This window comes from Misgurnus anguillicaudatus, chromosome 15 (assembly GCF_027580225.2).
Source record: "Misgurnus anguillicaudatus chromosome 15, ASM2758022v2, whole genome shotgun sequence".
Taxonomy (NCBI): Eukaryota; Metazoa; Chordata; class Actinopteri; order Cypriniformes; family Cobitidae; genus Misgurnus; species Misgurnus anguillicaudatus.
In genome coordinates this window covers 29,598,529-29,620,000 of record NC_073351.2, presented here as the reverse complement: position 1 = coordinate 29,620,000, position 21,472 = coordinate 29,598,529, and the positions used below count along the sequence as shown (strand labels likewise).

The 21,472-nt window shown below is 38.8% G+C and overlaps 1 protein-coding gene across 1 annotated transcript; it reads right to left on the bottom strand.

The window, feature by feature from the left end:
* Positions 1–16,377: 16,377 nt before the first annotated feature.
* lrrc4.2 (leucine rich repeat containing 4.2) lies at positions 16,378–20,934 on the bottom strand. The gene is made up of 2 exons (XM_055174878.2): positions 19,688–20,934; positions 16,378–19,579 (listed from the first exon to the last, which is right to left on the bottom strand). Exon 2 carries the CDS (start codon positions 19,456–19,458, stop codon positions 17,518–17,520), a length of 1,941 nt encoding a protein of 646 aa, XP_055030853.1. The 5' UTR covers positions 19,459–19,579; positions 19,688–20,934; the 3' UTR covers positions 16,378–17,517.
* Positions 20,935–21,472: the final 538 nt, after the last annotated feature.

The following is a 21,472-nucleotide window of genomic DNA, read 5'->3' as shown; positions in this document are numbered from 1 at the left end:
CTCTCTCTCACTCGCTTGCTCACTCACACACACCCTCAGTTTCTCTTTCTGTCTCAGTCTGTATCTTATTTTCTCTCCTTTCTTTCTTTCCTCTTCCCCTCAGATGTATTGATCTGGTGACTTTTTACAAAAGCAGTGCACCTTACCACTGTGTAAATAGCATGATTCGCACAGTATTGAGAAAACTCCCTCTCACATACTGCTACACACATGCGCTGTATTGATTTGCTCTTGTGTGTGTCACCATATAACAGTGATGCGTATTGGCCTTCTGATTTGCTCTGTGGTTTGAGTATCTGAAACAGTCAGACTTTAGCACTCAGAGTGTAGCAGATACTGAAACACAGCACCAATCAATACTTCCACATGTGTTACTTTTACAGGTTATGCTGCTCTGTGAGATCGTACAAACTTCTGTAAGCACTCAATACTCAGATGAGCAATATGTGCCCTACTGAAAAATCCAGCTAAGACCAGCATAAGCTGGTGAGCTGGTTTTAGCTGGTCTCCAGCTTGGTTTTAGCTGGTTTTGCTGGTGTAGCAAGCTGGTCTAGGTGTGTTTTGGTCACATTTTAAGCTGGTCTAGCTGGACTTAGCTGGTCATGCTGGAATACCAGCTGCCCCACCAGCATGACCAGCTTTGTTAGGCTGGGAGGACCAGCGTAAACCACCTTAAACCAGCTAGAGCCAGCTACCAGCTTATGCTGGTTTTGGCTGGATTTTTCAGTAGGGTGCTATGATGGATAAACCTGAAAGTTATTTGTATTGATTCATTTCATTCCTAAAATTAATACTTTTAATGACAAAACTAAACTGAACTCAAATTGCCTGAATTACTTGTTATGTAATGTGTTTTATTTCACAAATCAGTGTAGTGCACAGTAAACAGTACCTACGTTAGTGTTGCATTCCATAGCCTTTGTATTGAAGCATTCATGCTAACAGCTAAGCAACAGCTCAGACAATATTATAAAATATTAGTCCTGCCATACAATGATGCAATGCTTTGAGAACTCAAAAATGCTTTCTTTTGTCCTGGTATTTTTCTTTCTGTTTTGACGTGTCTAATTTATCATTGACACTCGATTTGACAAGACTGTGTTGTGATGAGTTGTATGTTTTTTACAAGGTGGCTATTTCGTAAGACCACATTCGTACAGTACATTTTTGTATGATTTGCTTTCAGCCCAGTGACGTTGGGATTAGGGGCGGGGTTTCGTATTTTTTTCCAATAATAATAATAATACACTTTTGTATGATTAACTTCATATGAATTAGCCAACTCATACAATACATATGATCCAGTGAGACCAACCTGGTCAAAACTATGAAATGTTACAGCATATACAGTACTTAGAGAGTGAGGTTTTGCTTTTCTCAGTCTCTTACCTCCATCCCAGTATTTGTCTGTCCTATTGACAGAAATGTAGAATGTGCGTCACATAGTCTCTTGTGGCCAGCATATGCCATTATCTTGAAAACTGGTCAAGAAACTACAGTAGCTATGTTTCTTGGTCTTAAAATTAGAGCTAAACACACAAACCCAAAACCCCAGTATATAGTACAGTATAGTGTTTAATTGTTTAATGAATGTGCATTGAATTCCCACTGATACTTTTATAATAACTCTCACATTCATGAATTCTACTATTCAGCTCGTGCCATTTAACGCCCACTGAGTGAGGATCTCAATTCATTATAACACCAAAAGTGTGTTGTGTAAGTGTGAAACATGTTGTTAGCTTTGTAGCTAAATAGCTTTATTCTATTGTACTCATTTGATTTTTGATTAAATAAATATTTTTTAAACTGTATATGAAAACAAACCCATTTATTAAACAGACTAATTAAAGCATTTTTCTGTCAGAAACCAAGTTGGTGATGTCAATAGCGATGTGACATCAATATTTTATGACTGTACTATTTAATCTAGTTAGAGCACCTATTGTCCGATTCACGTTTTTACATTTTCTTTCGTGTGTAAGTGTGTATTAGTACATGTTAACAATATGCAAAAGGTACAAACCCCAAAGTAAACAATGACCCGAGTTTACTTCCTAGGATTGGTTATGTAGTAAAGACCAGCTTTATCATAATTCCTCCCACTTCGGACTTACAGCCTGTAAGTTAACTCCTGTCAGCATTGCATTGTGAGCGAATCTTTCAAACACTTCCAGTATTCAAGCCAATCACAACATACAGCTGGCCAATCAGGGACATGGCGCTTTTCAAATCGATACGTTTTGTACAAAATCCGTGCTTTTAGAAAGGGAGTGAAATCTGGAGCTACAAAAATATACGATATGTGGAAAATAATGTGTTTTTAACCATCAACCACACAAACACATTGTATTATACCAAATGCACAAAATAACGCTTTTTTTTCAGCAATGAAATAAGTCACTTTTAATAGTAAGGATGGGTATTTTATTGATTTTGTCTCATTGATTTCATCCCTACTTAACATTATTGGTAGCACTGTGCCATTTTAATGATTTTTATTGCTAAAATTTACATTTATGTGGTAGACACTTTTTCCAAAGTGATTAACAGTGCATTCAGGCTATAATTTTTCTTCAATATGTGTTTGTCTTGGGGATTAAATCCATAATGCTTTACTAATTAAGCTGCAAGAATAGGAAAGGCATATTCTGCCAATTTAAAATAAATTAATTAAATAACACACATGAAAATAAAACAATATTATCAGTTTCATCACTGCAAAAAATCTTTGTATGTTTGTCTTGTTTTCAGTAAAAATATCTAAAACTTTTTAAATTAAGATGCTTTTTTGATGAGCAAAACAACCCAAGAAAATAATTTAGACCAAAAATATCAAATTTAAGTGATTTTGTGCATAAAACAAGCAAAAAAATCTACCAATGGGGTAATCAAATTTTTCTTGAATTTTCCTTGAATTTAGTGTTTAAGAAAATATTTTCTTTCTTACCCCATTGGCAGATTTTTTTACTGAAAACACTGAGTGAGGATCTCTAGGTGCTCTTTCAATTAAGATGCTTTTTCTTGATGAGCAAAACAACCCACGAAAATAATTTAGACCAAAAATATTTAAAGCTCCAGTGTGTACTTTTTTTAGTTAATTGTTAGCAATAACCCATGTTTTCTTTCAAAAGTATGTGCTCATTCATGTGTAATTACTTCCACCCCACTAATCAAAGTATTCTCGTAAGTGTAGAATCTGCTATATAAAATACATACTGTCGTATCGCTCTCTGTCTGAATCCATGTTGTGCCTCCATCTTTGAAATACATTCGCCGACGAGGGACATTCCTGAAATTCAAGCTCCGCCTTTCGCGCTTTCAGAGTACACTCAAGCTGGCCGCGAGCTGAAGCCTACGGAGGTTGCATGTGTAGGCGGTATACGTCATCAAGACAGTCTTATTTCAGAATATTAACAATTATAAAGCTGACATTTATTCTTAGTTAATTGTAAATTGATGTAATATGCTTATGCCTTGCGAATGTAATGCTCAGTTAATTTAAATAAACCAGGCTTGATGACGTGTGCAGCCCGGATATGCGACCTGCGTTAGACTGAATCCTTCGGCCGCACGCCGTGATAAACCTGCGATCTAATGCTTTGATTTGAAAGCCTGTTGAAGAACTATTCTCGAGGACATTAAAACAAGTCGCCAAGGAAGCGAAACAGGGATTTTAAACGACAACGCGACAGGAAAAACATCAAGACCAAAGTCAATATTGGAGTTAGTTTTCCAAGATGGGGGTCATTGGACAATGAAGTTGCTAAGTTACTTTCTATCTTCACCACAGGTAATTCAGCATATTCGTTTACATCTATACAGTTTATGTTGTAATCTTGAAGTTTTATAGTTCCTTGGCTAACTATAGCATGGGTATGCATAACACTTGTTAGTGTAAACATGCATGTGGTTTAATGTGTTGGAACAGCCACACACCGTCTCTCCGCCCATTTATGTAATCTGAGGTACTGAGATAAATGTTTTTCATATTTTCTGACCTCTAGCACAAACACACGGTGACAGCGCTATTTTTAGCCTTTCATTGATAAAACGCAGCTGATCTGCGTGTCGTTTGTTTCATTTTACAAGCGTGTGAAAGTTGTGCAATCTTATTTCACCAATAGACCCCATCAAGGTTTGTAAACATTGAATGACTATCGGGTGCGCGCGCAGCATGAGGTCAAACTGTTCATACAATCGAAGCTTTAAAATTTAATCTAACAGGGCTGAAAAATGATGACTTACCTCAAATGAAGTGAGCACTACAAACACAAGCCTCTTTGATATTTGTATTGTTCCAGTCTACACGCTAATTGCTTGCAGCTGCAGATGTTGTATTTTTTTTGTTTTTGAGATTCTGCATGAATCGCGAAAACTTAACGGAAGACCTGGTGCGATTTTCACAGCCCACGACGTAAGTAGGCATTTTTTACGATACCGAATAACACGCAACTCAATCTGCTGTAATGACTTTTCTGACCCTGACATGCGCAGTGGGAACCGCCTGTGTCGTGAACGGTGAAGGGGTCTATATCAGAGAAAGCTCTTACATATACACGGACATGTAAGGTTTACTTAAACATAAGCATTGGACTCTGACATATTAGTTCGCGTCCATTTAAACCCGTCATTACTCCAGCTCATGATTAAATGACAGGAGAGGGACTCGTCCACAGACCATCTCCTCAGTAATCTGAAGAGAAGCGGTCGAAAATGGACAAAAAGAGACGGATTTAAACACCAAGTGTAAACGTAATGTGTCTCTCTCGTCCACTTGTGATCTGATCGACGAAAACACATCTTAATACCAAGTTTAACAGCCCCTGTGATATTTTTCCTCGCGTCGATGAAAAAAGAAGTGTCTAAGCTACGTTTATGGTTGCTTTTTGTATGTGATTTTAAGCGGACATATCATGACAATCAGACTTTTTCCATGTTAAACATAAATCTGTGTGCTTTGATGGATCACAGGCAAATGACATTGCAAATTGTTCATTTTTTTTCATTGCTTTTGCTTTGTAGCTACTGGAAGCCATGTTAACCTTGGCATGACACGGCCGGGCCACCGTACGAGTTAAAACGCGTTCCGAATGGGGGGGGGGGCTAGAAAGTAACATTCAGTTGGTTGTCATATAGACTTTCACCGCTTGATGGGAGTAGATCCTACACAGTGGAGCTTTAAGTGATTTTGTGCATAAAACAATGGGGTCAATGGGGTAAGCAAATTTTTCTTGAATTTTCCTTGAATTTAGTGTTGAAGAAAAATGTTCAAGATTTTTTTCTTACCCTATTGGCAGATTTTTTTTTTTTTTTTTTTTTTTGCTTGTTTTATGCACAAAATCACTTAAATTTGATATTTTTGGTCTAAAAATTAGACTTATTTTCTTGGGTCGTTTTGCTCATCAAGAAAAGGCATCTTAATTTAATTTAATTTTTAGATATTTTAACTGAAAACAAGACAAAAATACTACAATTTTTTTATTGAAAATAATTTTTTGCAGTGATTATAGAAAACTATATTGCAAAATATGTGCCAAAGGTTCTCTTACTTCTCAGTTTTCATTCACAAAGTCGATCTCTCAAAAAAGTCTGACCATGTGTTGCGAACTTAGCGACTTTGTTTTACAAAAAAAAAAAAAATCCTAGCATCAAATCTTGTGACTGTAGATTAACCATAAAACTTTACATTTGTACACATTGCTTATATAAAATTATATGCAAAATTATGAAAATGTTATAATTTAATTGATTTATTTAAAATTGGCAGGAAATACCTTCAATACAAAATAATTAAAAATTATAAAATTTTCCTTTAATTAGTTAATTGAATTGTTGGTTATGCACTAAGAATTGGTTGAGTTTTCATACCATAGAGGTTGATATAAATAGATTTACAACAATCTACAGCAGTAAATCATGAGCACGCTTGAACACCCAATTCATCACTTTCTAGTGATTCTTACTTAACATGTAGCCACCTCTCGATTGAAGGGCAATGTACAAACCTTCATGTGAATTTGTCATCCGGCGACGGGTGTGTGAATTGTGCAAGTTGATATGTGGACGCTGAGCAGACGTGCCAGCAATCGTATTGAACCATGAACGCTCCATTCATAACTCCTTATGCTCAAATTTATCACAACCTTGAGAGGACCTTGAGAATTTCATTTTTTCATATATATTTCATGCAGCCTTGTCAAGGTGCATTATGTTGCCATGTTCTCGTGAAGAATAGAGGGAATTCATGACGTGATTTGCTGGATGTTTATCCTCCACTGGTCTGCATGTTGTCAGAATCTTATGGCACTTAGCTGCTGTGTTGTGTTTTTGTCCTAAAAGCTTCATAAGCAGTGGAAGGATTGTGTGTTGTGATGTAAAGCAAGCAGAATAATTTTATATATTCGGGCAACAGATACAATTGTTGGACCTGGAATAGAACCATGAATACACACATGTCTGGTTAGAGTAATACTCTGTCGAAGCTAGTTGCCAATAATACCCAGTAATCCTGTAATTTCTACAGACATTTTTTATAGTGTTTCTAATTTTACAAATGTAAAAAATTGCCAAACAACCTTAAAACAGAACCACAGATTGTAATAATCTTCTGGTGGTAAGAGGGTGTTAATACCTGTAACGTAACTGTACGTCGTATTAGCTACTTGCACAAACAACCTATAAGATTGTTATTTTGGGATGACATTTTTACATAACATTTCTCATGTTTTTGTTTTTTTGGGGGGGTCAGGTGCTAACCAAATCAGCAGATACAACCAAATCACACCATTCAGTTTGTTCATAATATAATGGCACATGCTTCTAATTTGTCTGTCTGTCAGTAAATATTGCCACATCTATCCATTACAGCTTTGGCTGTCCTGAAACAGAAATCGATTGTAGGAAATTGTAGCTGTCAGATTGTTTTTAAAAAATGTAGGAAGGGAACTCTGTATTATAGATATATGATTAAACTCTTTAAGGGTCTCGATGTTCCTGGGGCATTGAGATAAGGCACTATTTTCTTTATCTGATGGATCTGTCTAATGTTTTTTTGTCTGTAACATGTTTTTTTGTGTGTTTACTTTTGTAAACCAAAATAAAATTAAATTATAGAATAATTATTAGCAGGTTCTTAGTGATTTGTTACTATTTAGTGCAAAAATGATTTGTAGGGACAGCCTGGCATTATTTGTCTTGCTTAAGGCCATAATAATGATGAGGCATCTTTGTACCTCTGCATGTAATGAATTACCCCTTCCTATAGGATCAAACCTGTTACCTGTGTGCTATTAGTTTACATTCATTTAGTTATTCAGCTTATTGTATTTGCACATTAGGATTAATAAAACGCAATTCTCTACACTGTCAGAAAAAAATACAATTTCTGGTTTTGGTGGTACCCTCAAAGGTTAATTTATATACCTTTAAAAATGTTGTACCTTTAGGGGTACAATGTTATACACCAAGGACCTATTGTGGACCAATTTTGTACCAGTTAAATGTTAGGGGTACAAAACATTTAACTGTACCTTTAAAGTTACACAATAGGTACAGTATAAGTGGCGTGTTTACCCACCACGCAAACCACGCAATTGCATGGGGCCCCACGGGCTTGGGGGGCCCCCTACTGGCCACAAGGTGTGCGAAAGTATGTTACGTTTATTCAGACCCAAATCTAAGGTACGGATGAAGCATGCACGAGCACGATATGTGCGAGTCTGTACGCAGAATAATATATGCGCGCATCCTTGTGAGGGCACATATAGGCTACTTCATGAGCGAAACTCTACGGGAAAACGCACCTCTGCTCAGCGCTCACAAATGCAGCCACACAAGTGCTGGAATGAGCGCTCCATCGACTCTCTCTGCTCTCGTAACTGCACAACATTCACTCTATGGTCAAGTTTACTTTAAAGACTTTGGGCTTCACACCTGTGATTGGTGACACGCATTTTTTGTTCCACGCTCGTACAGGTATAAACATGACAAAGACACCACGCAGGGGTTTTAATCATGTCGAAAATAGATTAATCATATTCTGTATCTCATTATTGTCATCAAATCTCATCTTTAATGTTTGTCTAGTCTATATGCTTGTTGTATCTCACAGTAAGTTTGGTTTTACAATATGAACATGAGAGTTATGTGATTCCCATCCATAAATTCAAGCAATAACCAACTTACAATGTTGTTTGCTGGTGTTTGTTAGTTCAGCTTGTTAGATCAGTCTGAATCATAATCTAAAGCTTCGTCTATTTCCTCATTTAGTTTTTTTAGTAAGATGTCAGACATTGAAGTTGCAGTATTAATTACATTGTTTGAAATACTTTTGTCATACCAAACTGTAACAATTTAGTGTTATTTTAAGCAGTGTAAAACAAAATAAATACGCTTTATATATATCTCACTTAATTCTATATACTGAATATTATTGTTGTGCAATTCAAATGAAAAACCTTGGGCAATGCTGGGGCATGGGGGGCCCGGTTCTTGGACTTTGCTTAGGGCCCCCAAAATGGTAAACACGCCACTGAGTATAATGTACCCAAAAAGGTATATATTTTTTAAAAGTTTTGTATACCTGTAAAGGTACAAAACAGAACCTTAGCGTATACCACCCCACCGACAAAAAAAGGTACACTGTTTTGCGTTTTCCTATTTAATACACTGTGTTACTTTAACACAATTTTGTGTAATTTTGTGTTGATTTTCTGTTCAAATAAATTAAAGGGACAACACAAGGTCTGTTAAAACAACATGTGTTGTTCCAATAATAACATAGAGATGTATTTAGTTAGGGATAACAAATTAAGGGACAGATTTACTAAATGAGGCAAATTAGTGTTAGAACACCATTCCCAAAAAAGCGCTGATTGGAGTGATAGTATCTGCAGTTTATTTACTAAAAAAGCGCAAATTACATAACACAGGCGCAACAGCTGATTTTCATAATGACCAACAAAATCTACTAAGAGCAGCGCAAATTAGTTCAGGGTCGCAAATAAGCAGAGCTGATCCTAAGTTCAGCACCATGGACATCGCAGCGGAAAATTCGGTATGTGAAATCACAGCTACAGTAACAAAACCATAGTATACTGAAAAGAAACTGGAGGACAAAAAATGAAGGTTTACAAGAAGTTTTATAACGTCTATTGTGTGACTTCTCTTAGTGACTTCTATTTTATTTACTTCAGCAAATAAAAAAATTAATAACATGGCTTGGCAAACAATATTTTTGAATAATATGTTTCTCTGGCATTCCAAATAAATGGTTTCATGCTAAAACAATCATCTGCATTGTATCATGCGCCCTCTGCTCTCTGTGATGCTTCTTTTTTTTAATCAAAAATTGCAGCCATTTCAAGCGCAAAGTCATTTAAGACATGATTTTTTTGGTGTTAAATGATGGTGCATATACCAGTCATAACTAGGGTTGCCATCTTTCTCACTCTGAAATACGGGACAAAATATGGCCTGCCGCAGCAGTGCGGATATGGTTTTGTGTACACAGTGTATTGTCAAAATAATAGCTAATCTTAAATCAAAATGCTTAAAAATGGATTATATCTACCGCATTCATCGGATCTTGCTCATCCAACTAAATCCATGTTAGTAACGAACGTGCTTGCAGCAGAATAATATAATTTAACCAGAAACAACTTCTCATTTCTTTCTGATTATCTGATAGGATGCATTAATATGTGTGTATGACTTCATGAGGCGCTGCAAGAAACGAGAAGTGCATGACATCAGTTTAACGCGAGAGCGATTTGAAATCAGCATCTTCCGCAAGATTTCTTGCGGCACTCTGATTTCATCTGCTTGTAAGTTTTTGCGGCGCTGCGTAAAGTTGAGTACACTTAAAAAACTTGAAAGCAGCTGAACTCGACAGAACTGTCCTGCGTATGCCTGCGCCTCGTCCGTTAATTGTGTATAGCAGGACAATTTCTCTCTTACCTCTCAGCATGAGAAATACACGAGGCTGAAGCCCACGACAAAATCGTCTGGCAACGCCCCTGCGCTTGCTTAACGTTACTGACCGCCATGTTTGTTGTTTTAATGTCCTTCCACGCATGCATGAATTCAATGACGCAGCAAGTTTAAGTTATTCATTATTAAATCGATCCTCTGAGTTGCGGATCGATCTTTAGAAATTAATATGAAAATCGATTCAGAATCGGTGAATCGATTTTTTCAACACAGCCCTACCCTAAACGTGTTGTCCTTATTAAGACACAATGTGTTGTTTTAACACAACTGTTTTAAGAGTATACAGTTTTTAATATAGCTCTTTTTGTCTTCCACTTTAATATTTTTGCACTTTCTACTCCTGTTAAATATCTTGTTTCTACTGTCCACATAGCATACATATCCATTCATTGGAACAGTAGTAAGTGCAAAGCACTATGAGATATTTTTACCTCTTTTACTGTCAAACCATGAAATCGAATCACCATAACCTGTAGAGCCCAAGTATAAAAAGAAGTTCACTTCCATAATGTACTTAAAGTGCTTTATTTTCTCGCACTAATTTTGTACTTAATACAGTATACAAAAAATTATTTGTTGGTACTAGATAATTGTAATGCTGTATTTAAGCGAGAGATTTCAATGTTAAGTCAATGTAAAGACGCTTGATGTGCATCTGGAGGTCTCGCGGCGCTAATGAGGCGTTTAGCATGGCGGGGGAGACACGGTTCCGCCTCATTTGCATGTCTAGTTCGCGCAAATGTCGTGAATTGAGCATTGCAGCGGCAAACGCGTGAGTTGAAAATGTGAATTTAAATGGCTTGCTCTAGTAGTGACGTGATTACAGGAAGCTTGCGGAGTCGCAGAAGCCCCTCCCATAACACAAATATCTGCGTGAATGTCTCGATGACTAGAATTTCACGTGCGGCTTTCACACTCGAATGGGAGTAAACTCAAAATGTTCAAGCGGCAAACTAGACGCGGTACACGCGAATTTGCCGCCTCAAACATGGCTGGTGTGAACCCACGGTAAGTGTGCTATTTTGAAACACCATGTATATGAACTGAAATGTGCTAAAAAATATTTCTTTAAGTACCACTTGTTGTAAACCTGAACCTATCTTTTTATAAAAGATGTTTTTTACAAGTGGTGAATAAATACATTTTCTAGATGGTATGTCAAAAGTACATTTTAGTTCATATTCATGGTGTCTCAAAATAGCACAGATAAGGACACTTAGATATTTTCAAGATTATCTTAAGAAGTACCAAAGAAGAATTTTTAAGTACAAAATTAGTGAAATTAGAGCACTTCAAGAACATTATGGAAGTGTACTTCTTTTTCACCTGGGAGACCTCCCAACTGTAATAATGACACACCAGAATGCCACTTACTGGTGGCTAAGATGACCGTCAGAGCCATTGAAAGAAAAGCCCAATGCAGCACAGACACTTCATTAACTGATAAGAATCTGGTGAGCTCTCCTCTCTAAGGTCCGTCTCTCTCATCTCTATCTATCAGGCTACAGAAAGCCAACGCATCAGTCAGCAGGAGGGAGAGAGAAAAATGCGATCCTCAAATCTGTCAGGATAATTGTGCGACTGATAAGTCTCCCATGGAGAATCCATCAAAAATAAGCCTCCCTACACACACTGTGCTAGTGTTGACGCAGGAAGTCAATAATGTTAAGTCAATTAGCGTCATAAAAAGATGATAAAAAGGGGGAAAGTGGTAGGACCAAAGACTAATGGCTTTTGCACATGCTATGCCCATTAAAGTTATTTTCAGATTTCCTACATCTTTTGTCCAGTAATCTTTCCAGCTGTTTATGATCATTTTATGATCGTGTTCACAAAGAGCAGTTCCGAGCTGATGAAATGTTCAAGAGTGGAGCACAATGAAACATTTTCAAAGATTTTATTACCGTTCAGGCTTGGATATATTAATGTAAAATTCTCTGCACCCTCATAAAAATCTAGAAAGTTTATACCTTTAGATTGTAATTGTGGTCGTGAAAAGCACACCTGCTGTACCCTTTATTACTTTTTAGTTTAGAAAACTGTACCCTTTAGGGGTAAATGGGGTACATTTCTCTCTAATGCTGAAAAGTACAGCAGGTGAAGCTTTTTAAGACCACTTTTATAAAACCCTGTGTATAAATATTAACCCTTAATATTAATACCTCTATTCAGTATATAGGTTTGAATGATTAATTGCTTTTTCACATTGATTTTGCTCACAATAAAACAATCATTGTGATTTTTACACATGCACCAAAGAGTGCAAATATTTCATATTTGTCATATTTGTTCATACTGATACCACAGAGTGCATATAAGTACCTCAGAGGTACATATTTGTACCTAATATATACATATCTGTACCTAAATTGTACATATTAAGAACTATAGGCTAACCCATATAAAGATTTTTGACCATTTTTTACTTTCCTTTCTTGTCACATGGTGAATCAAGTATACAGATATTTCAAAGCATATCAGATTTAAATATGAGTTTCAAAAATGCTGTTAAAGTTTAGGTGGATTTAAGTAGTATGAGTATGAGTTCATACATATGTATATGTACAGTACTGTGCAAAAGTATTAGGCCAGCATGCCAGAATTAGATTTGTTGTTTTGCAATATTATAGTGATCATATATAACTATTTCTCAGTCTCTTTAATAGAATATAATCAGAAAATACATGAAATGTGTATATAGTATTAAAAACTATATAAAAATGTAAACTGATGTGTCAAGTTTAAGAGTAAACTCCCCTTCCACTTGAATAATAGCAGGAAACTGCAGCTGCAGAATCTCTTAAACATAAATTAAATTAAATTATAAAATGTGTCTTCTTACTTCATTCTGCTCAAAAACGCATGATATAGTCACGTAATTTATTTATTCTTTTTTCGTGATATCACGTATTTTCACATTTTTTTGGTGAACGTATAACGAATTCCTGTTTTCGTGTGATAATCACGTATTGGTTACTCAACTCCTTTTTTTTCTATTTTTAAACCATTGTCGCTTCGGTTTAGGGTTAGATTTGGTGCTTGCATTAGAATGTCACTTTATACATTGGTTTATACTATTTTTTCTGATTTTATTTTTTTTTTATGTCACCTGGCGTTAGGGTTAGAGTTGGGTTTGGGTAGAGATGTCATTTTTTGTAAATTTAACCCTAAACCGAAGCGACAATGGTAAGAAAATAGGACAAAACAGTTGAGTAACCAATACGTGGTAATCACATCAAGAATTCGTTATACAATCACATAAAAAACGCGGAAATTCGTGATATCATGAAAAAATCAAAAAATTATGTGACTATATAACGAAATTTTGTGAGACTGGGCTGCTAAAAAGACATCTAGTCCTGAAAATTAAATGTTTATGTTTTTGTGTACATATTTCCTGTATTTTCTGTTTTTATTTTAACTCTTTCCCTGCAAGTGTTTTTTAAAAAAGTTGCCAGCCAGCGCCAGGATTTTTCGTGATTTTCAAAAAAAGTTTAATGATATCCAGAAAATGTTCTTATTTACATATATAAACAAACAATATATCAAATGAAAGAATGAAATGAAATGCTTTAAAAAAAAGTTTTATCCTATCTTCATTTGTTCTCTTTTTATCATCTCTCAAATATGGGTAGGTTTCTTCAAAAACAGAATTTTGAGCAAAACTCTGAGATAATTCCATTTTTGTGAAGGACTTTTGATAGAGCTCAAATGCAGAGCGATTTTTAAAACATACACAGAGTTCTTTCTCTTTTACATGAGGCCCTACTTCCGGGTTGTATAAGTTGCCACCTGGTGGTTAATAGCAGTATTGAGGAAAGCTGGAAATTATCATCATTGCCAGGGAGGCGTTTTCTCTTGATTGACGAGATATCTCATCAATGGCGGCGAAAGAGTTAATAAAATAGATAAATATATATGGATGGACATTAAAACTTCTAAAACAGCAAGTCTGGTGGTGGTGGCCTAAGACTTTTACACAGTACTGTCAGGGACGGATTATGGCGATGATGTGCCCTGGGCACAGATGTCTCAAAGGCCCCCTTTACCAATTTTTTGGGCAACAGCGTTGCACCTGTATGCACAGGGCTCAAGTGTTGGTTCGCCTCTGCCTGTATGCCCCATCATACAGGATTAACAATGGCACTAATACGCGGGGAGAGAATGCACACAATATTCTGTACTTTCACACCACAAATTGGTTTATTTATATCTCACCAGTATCTGTCAACATACTGTACAACATACTCCAAAAAGACGAGCGGAGCTTTTCACTCAAAGTTGAATATTTTTTAACTCTCGATGCTCAGCCCTGAGCGCGAATAAAACCCCAAGCGCCGGTTTTCAGCGCGGAAAAAACCCGCTAGCTGCTTGCTTATTTGAAAAACGCAGAGTTTCCATTGGAATCAATTGAAAACATGCGCCGGCCGCGGGCGTAAAAGCTTTGGTGTGTCCAGCCCCTAGCTTAGAACAAAAAAGTTGGTCTTTCTCGATTTCCTCAGAGAAAACGCTTCCACCACATCATCAAAATCCAGTTCCCTCACAAGATCGCATTCAATGGCCATTAAAGACATCCTTGATACATTTTGCTTCTTAGTTCGTTTTTTACTCTTGCCATTAGAGAAAATGAACATTCTCCTTCACAATTGTTGACTGGCATGGCGAGGAAAAGCTGTTCTTTTGTGCTTTCTTTTCATTGATCCACTTGGTTGTGGTTTTAAACTCATTTTTGTTTTGGTTTTTGAGTAACCATCTTCTACGCGTGACTTTTATATTATGCAATGCTTTTCACTCGCCTCTAGATGTCCCTTTCAACAGCGCAGCAATACATTAAAATTATTTATTTGATTTATTTACTAGGTAATACTTTTCAACTGCAAAAATAATCACATTATTCCTCAATATTTAACAAAATTTTACTGAAAATAAAATTAAAATTAAAATATTTACTTGAAAAGAATAGACACAGTAAATTTGACAGGGCCCCCTGTTGGCCCAGTGCCCTGGGCAAGTGCCCAGTAGGCCCGTGCATTAATCCATGCCTGAGTACTGTATGTAGAAATACATGTAGTTTGGTTCAGAGAAGCTAATGGATGTCGGCAAAAATGTGATGACTGAAACATAACTCAACTTAAAAAACTGAATCTCGTTTTCCTATTTAAAATGACTAAAACTTCAGCTAAACTTGATTCTTACATTATTGTGAAAAACTGACATTTGTACCATATAACAAAGCCATGTCACATCAACCTATTCAGAATGAGTCCTAAAGGCATTAAAGATTAAATTTACAATCCTCATCATCCACAGATGCATCACCACAGTGTTGTGTATATAGCCTCTTTCCTTTGAATAATGTAAAACCCAAAGGTGTTTTTTGTGCATCACCAAAACGCTCTCATCTGAGGACACTACCGTAAATTGCAGTGTATAAAGGTTAAAGCTAGGGTTACTGGGGCCAAAGATTTGCAAATGCCTTTGCCCATGATTATAGCTTGCACCCCCTCTCTGCTCCATTCTAAAAATGTGCAGCATAATAGCACATTAGTGCCCACTGGAGCCTAAAAATCCTTCTGGTTTGCATGACACCATGTGGAAACCATGGTGTCAGACACCATCTTTTGTTGTAATATTGCACACACACTGAGTTTAAGGAATACTTTGGCAGATGTAATCTCTTGACGGCTTTAATCCGGAAAATCTTGCCAGAAACACGCAGCTGATGGTCATTCAGAGGGAAAGACTACCTAGAGGACACTTGGAAATCAAAAGGATTTGTTGTAATGTAATTTGCTCTGTTTCAATTTGACAAAATTGAAACACCTGAATAGCAGGCCAAATGTTTAAGACAAGCCTAAACTCTTTCTCTCTCTCTCTCTCTCTCTCTCTCTCTCTCTCTCTCTCTCTCTCTCTCTCTCTCTCTCTCTCTCTCTCTCTCAGCCTCTAATTTGGTAGATGTCACAGGTTAAGCAGATCAATAAAGGATTGTAATAAATGCTGCACTTAACCCTCTCATCATATGCTTTAACTGAAGCACACAGTTACCCGAGCTCTGAATGAGGCAACCCGTAAGTTCATTAGAAATAAGCAGAGATCATTATTTTGAATAACATTCCATTATTCTGCATTGCATCAGAAAATTAACCCGATGGCTGCGTTTGCATGTGTGCACGCATTAACCAATCACAGATTTACTCGCTAATTTGCTATTGACACTTTAGCACACACAAGTTCTCTGTGCTGTTCGTATCCAGAAATTTGACATTAAAGTGTGAAGAAGATTCACTGCATCAATTCATGACGTAACTTTTCATAACCTCTGATATGCTTACATCACATTTGCATAAAATATCCTGCATTTGAAAAAAAGACAAGAGGTGGGAGTTCAGTTTAGAGAAATACAAACCAAATGTTTTCTTTTTATTGTTGTAACCTCTGTAGACTCCTCATAAAAATAGTGTTGCTTAAAATAAGGACAAATGAAAATCGCAGTTTGAACGATCTCCATAAAGGAAAGTCCATAATTCACACATTCATTTGAATCCCTTTCTCAGTAACGAAAATGTAAAACAATGTTAACGTGAGCCTGCAGCAAACCGTCCAGTCACTGCAACCGTCTCTCGGAAGTCTGGTGAACTAGCATCCAGTCGAGCCCTTGCGCTACAAATCTGAGGCAACTGTTGTAATGCGTTTACTGAAATAGCCCTAAAAGCCAGTCAAATCATAAAGGAGAAAATCTGAAAGAAATGGGAAAACAATCAATATCCAAATGATGATTCTGAATGAAAAGATCAGTGGATAAGTCAATCCAATTTGTCAAAACCAAAAGGAACGTCAGGTATAATAAGCAGAAGATTAAACTCATAAAGCGAGCAGGATGCCTGTTCTGAAAACGTACCGTATAGTTAAACGCTTGCTGCAAAACCATGGCCAATTTGGCTGGGAGCTGCACAAAAGCAGACTCTGTATATCCAGCAGCTTTTTTCGTTCTGGGTCTCCGTTCTGTTTTTGCAGTGTTTTGTCTCCTATCTCCTAGACCAGTCTCAGTTATTGCAAGTATAACATTTGGCACAATACAAATTCTTGGTGCTTTTAGAAGATAAGCCTTTAAGGAAGGGTCAATCGGTGGACATTTACTTAGAAAGTTCTCAGTATAAATGGGACTTCACTGCATCCTATACAGCATGGTCTAAAAATCACAGGTTGCCCCTTTTCAAACAAATCTTTCTTCATTAGCAATGTCAAATCAGCATCGTCACATTTTCCCATCTTAAATAGGAGTTACAAGTTAGAAAATAGTTGAAATTCATTTTCACTTTTATATAATCTGTTTCTTTTATCATCCCATAGTGGATTAATTTATATATTTATATTAATATATTTATGTATAAGCATGTACAAGAAAAACAGTCTGGTTTTTGCACTGGGTACAAAAGTAATTGCTGTCTTTTCTGTTGTGCATTCTATTGCATGTTTTTAGGATGAACAGAATAAAAGACAGAAGAAGAGAAGGCTGTAAGAGTGTTAGATCTGCGTTTCCTGTACCTTCTCTTTTGTGTGAGATTTGATCAGGTAGGGTTCAGGGATGGTGCTGATGGTCGTAGGGCGGGGGCGGTGCAGGGAATTACCAATGTGGTTTTCTGCCCAATGGGCAGAGTGTGCTGGTCTGTAGGAGCTGTAGCTGGGTTTGTAGGTGCTGTTGTGGTCTCTCAGGCTAGGTAAAATCATCCCACTTTCGCCCGGTATACTTGTCCCCGCGTGGGTGGTGGGAACGTTCTCATCCATCTGAATGACCTCTATAGTCCTGGCGGCTGCCACCGTGCTCCTTTGCTGGTGCCTTTTACGTAGCTTGTAGAAAGCGATTAGCATGACAGCAGCGAGCAGTGTGACCGCCACAAAGCAGCCAATAATAATTTTTGTAGTCTTCATGACCTCATCGAGACTGGCAGGTGGACGTACCGTTCCGCGTACGGTCGGCACGGAGACCTGCCGGGGAGTTTGAAGTAAAACGGTTGGCGTGGAGATAAAAACGGGTTGAAAGACAGAGGGGGAGGCGGTTACTGTTTTTGGCTTGATCACTTCCTGTGAGGTGGGCTCCACCTCCTCCACCGTCACTGTGGTGAAGTAACTCAAGTTAGAAGTGTTGAGCTCGGCCGCGGTCACGTTCAGGTAGGCCGAAGCGTTGGAGTTGCCTGCCATGTTTGTCACCATACATGTGTAAACACCTGTATCTGCTGGCAGCACATTGGAGAAGTTTAACGTCCCGTCGTTGAGCACTGATATCCGTGGGTGATTAGAGCCATGTGTTAGAACTGTTCCGTTAGGCAGGAGCCATCTGACAGATGACATGGGGGCTGTACGACATTTTAGCTCGACCACGCGTTCAGCAGAGATGTTTAGATCCCTTGGGGCATCCAGAATGTAAGGTGCTGAACACTGGAAAGTGCTCTGGTCCACTTCCACTAAATAGCGTCCACGTAGGTGAGCAGGGGTGTGGCAGCGGCCACAACAGGTGGAGTTGGTGGGGATGTACTCCCTCAGCCACCAGGCTAGCCATACAACGTCACAGTCACACCGCCAGGGGTTGTGGTGCAAATGAAGCTCCACCAGATAACTCAAGGGCGCGAAAAGGTCATGGGGCAAAGAGCTAAGGTTATTATGAGCCAGGTTGAGCTCAACCAGGGCTGTGACATCATCAAATGCATTTCTCTCTATCGTGGTGATCCTAGAGTTCATAATCCAAAGTTTTTTCAGTGATTTTAAACCCCTGAATGATCCAGGCTTTATGTCTGGGAAGTAATTCTCTGACATCTCTAGCTCCTCCAATCCCACCAACGGGGATAGAATTGGCATCTCCCTAAGGTTACACATTCCAAGATTTAGATATTTCAAGTTGTATAATCCCTCAAAAGCACCTTCGGAAATATATTCCAGCTTTTTTAGCTCTCCCAAATCCAGCCGCATGAGAGAGGGAACCCGATTGAATGCGTATGATGGTATGCTCTCAATGGGGTTGTTCCTGAGCCATAATTCCCGCAGTTTCGATAAGTACTCAAAAGCGCCACTCGGAATCACTGTCAACCGGTTGTCAAACAGCTCCAGCGTGTTGAGACTGTTGAGGCCACTAAAGGCCCCCACCTCAATCTGTCGAATAGAGTTCCTGCCCAGCTGCAGCACCTCCAGGTGGCGGAGATGCTGAAACGTGCCAGCTTCAATTGTCTCGATGCTGTTTTCCATCAGGTTTAAGTGGCGAGTGGTGGCAGGGATGCCCGGGGGCACTCGAACCAGGCCGCGTCTGGTGCACACCACTTTGACGAACTGGTTACCACAGGAGCAGACAGCAGGGCAGGTCAGTGGTCCGGAGGGGGCGGCACGCACACTCCACGATCGTACCATGAGGTAGACTGCACAGAGCAGGGCTGCGTTCCAGGCACGGTGCACAGTTACCTGCCACAAGAGACTCATGATGTGGCGCGTTCATAATTCAACATCGCGTGGGGATTCGGCTGGGGAACGGAGAACAGTTGCCCTACCCTGGTTTGAGCAAGACACTGCATCTGTTTGCCATCGACAGTGCAGGATGGTGCTGCGTTTAACACAGAGAAATAGAGAGGGAAATGGGGGAGAAAAGATGAGTGGAGAAATGGAAAAAGCTGACATACAGAATAAGTATGTTGAAATAGCAGACACTTACCTCATTAGCTCTGTGTGATCCTTTATAATAAAGAAAATCTCTGGCACCATCCAATAATGTTTCCAGCTAAGATAGCTGCAACATTTTCAGCTGGAAAAGTAAAGTAGATCACAAACTGATTTGACAAAATGGCTCCTGTTAATTCCAGAGAGAAGCAGCATTCAATTAAACTGGTTCAAGGGGTTAGGCCCAGTCAGCTAAGCAGGTGCATGGATCCAAAAAGCTTCAAAAAGATCTCCTCTCAGTTTCCCCATTGATTGCCCTTGGAAGGCGACGCCAAATACCACTGAACAGTCTTCACGAGACTCCATGTCCAAAGTACATGCACAATTAAACCCAAGGCAACGCAAAACAAGGAAGATAAAGTGGGCTATATCCCAGTCTTCAAAGATTTTGCTAAATACTAACCTTTTTTTTTTCTTTTTCAGTTTGCCATTGTCCACCTCTCAAAACACTTGTTCAGCTAATGAAAAAAGGCTATCAGACATACACTGCGGTCTTTTCTTCTTGCTTTTTTAACTCGCTCCGCTCTCCTGTCTGTCGCCGTAGCAGCTGCGGACTGCCGCGTGCACAGTTAGCAATAATCCATCAATTTCTCCGGAGGGGGGCTCGGGGGTGGTGTTGCGGGGGGAGGGGGGTGTAGGACGGGGGAGATCGGCAACAACAGCGGCACACCGGTGGTGATGCGCTCTCTCTCTATCTGTCGTAAGCCCGCTCCTCGCTCTCTCTCTCTCTCTTTCTCCCTCTCTCTCCTGCTTCCTCACTCTCTCTTCTCAGTGTCAGAAAAAGAGGATTGATGCCGCCGTGTGACGCGTGCCTAATTTCGGAGGGGTACCATGCGGAGGATTCCGTAGTTTGCCCTCCCTCCCCCTGTTGCAGATTCTGCGGTATTCCTTTATTTTTCCTTGTCTTGAGGTAGTAAGTTGTGGCAGTTCGCCTGTTCTGGCTGCGAGGCTGCGGGTTGGCAGCGGTTCTGCAGTGGGAGGCGGGCAGCGGTAGAGCATGCAAAGGAGAGAGAGAGACACGCACACGCACCCGAGAAGACCGCGACAGTGGCAGGAGCAGCGGTCCTCATCTCCAGCGCTCACCCCCCTCTCTCTATTTCTCTCTGTGTGACGGGGTTGCAGGCGGCTGAGTCTTTCTCCTCCTTTCGTCCTTCAGTAGAAACGTGAATGTACTGCTGACGCATCCCGCTCAGAGCAGTGCATTGGTTTGATGCAGTGTTCTTGTGTATTAACACATTCTCCCCCTCCTCACTGAGTGCTCTCTCTCTCTCTCTCTCTCTCTCTCTCTCTTGCTCTCTCAAACACACTCCAAAGTCTCTCTGATTCACTTTTCCCTTCTCATACTTTTAGTTCTGTACATCGTCTAATTCTATACCTTTGTCATTGCTAGACTTTATAATGAAGGGGTAACCCCCCAAGCTGTTAGAACTTGAATCTTGCCCTTACCAGTCATTAAATTGTAGTGCAATTTACTACATTATAGGGCGGTTTCCCGGACAGAGATTAGCTTAAGTCAGGACTAGACTCTAGTTTAATTAGGAAATAGAACTAGTTTTAACAAACATGCCTTACTAAAAACATGACTTGTGTGCATTTTGAGGCAAAACAAAGGGCACTGATGTATTTTAAGATATGTCAGAGCAAGTAGTTTTCAGTTTGGACAGCTTTTACATTTATTTTAGTCTAGGACTAGTCTAATCCCTGTCCGGGAAACCGCCCCTATATAAATTGTTACAATCTTAAAAATGTAAGTTCTAAAACGATAATTTTCAGTGATGTC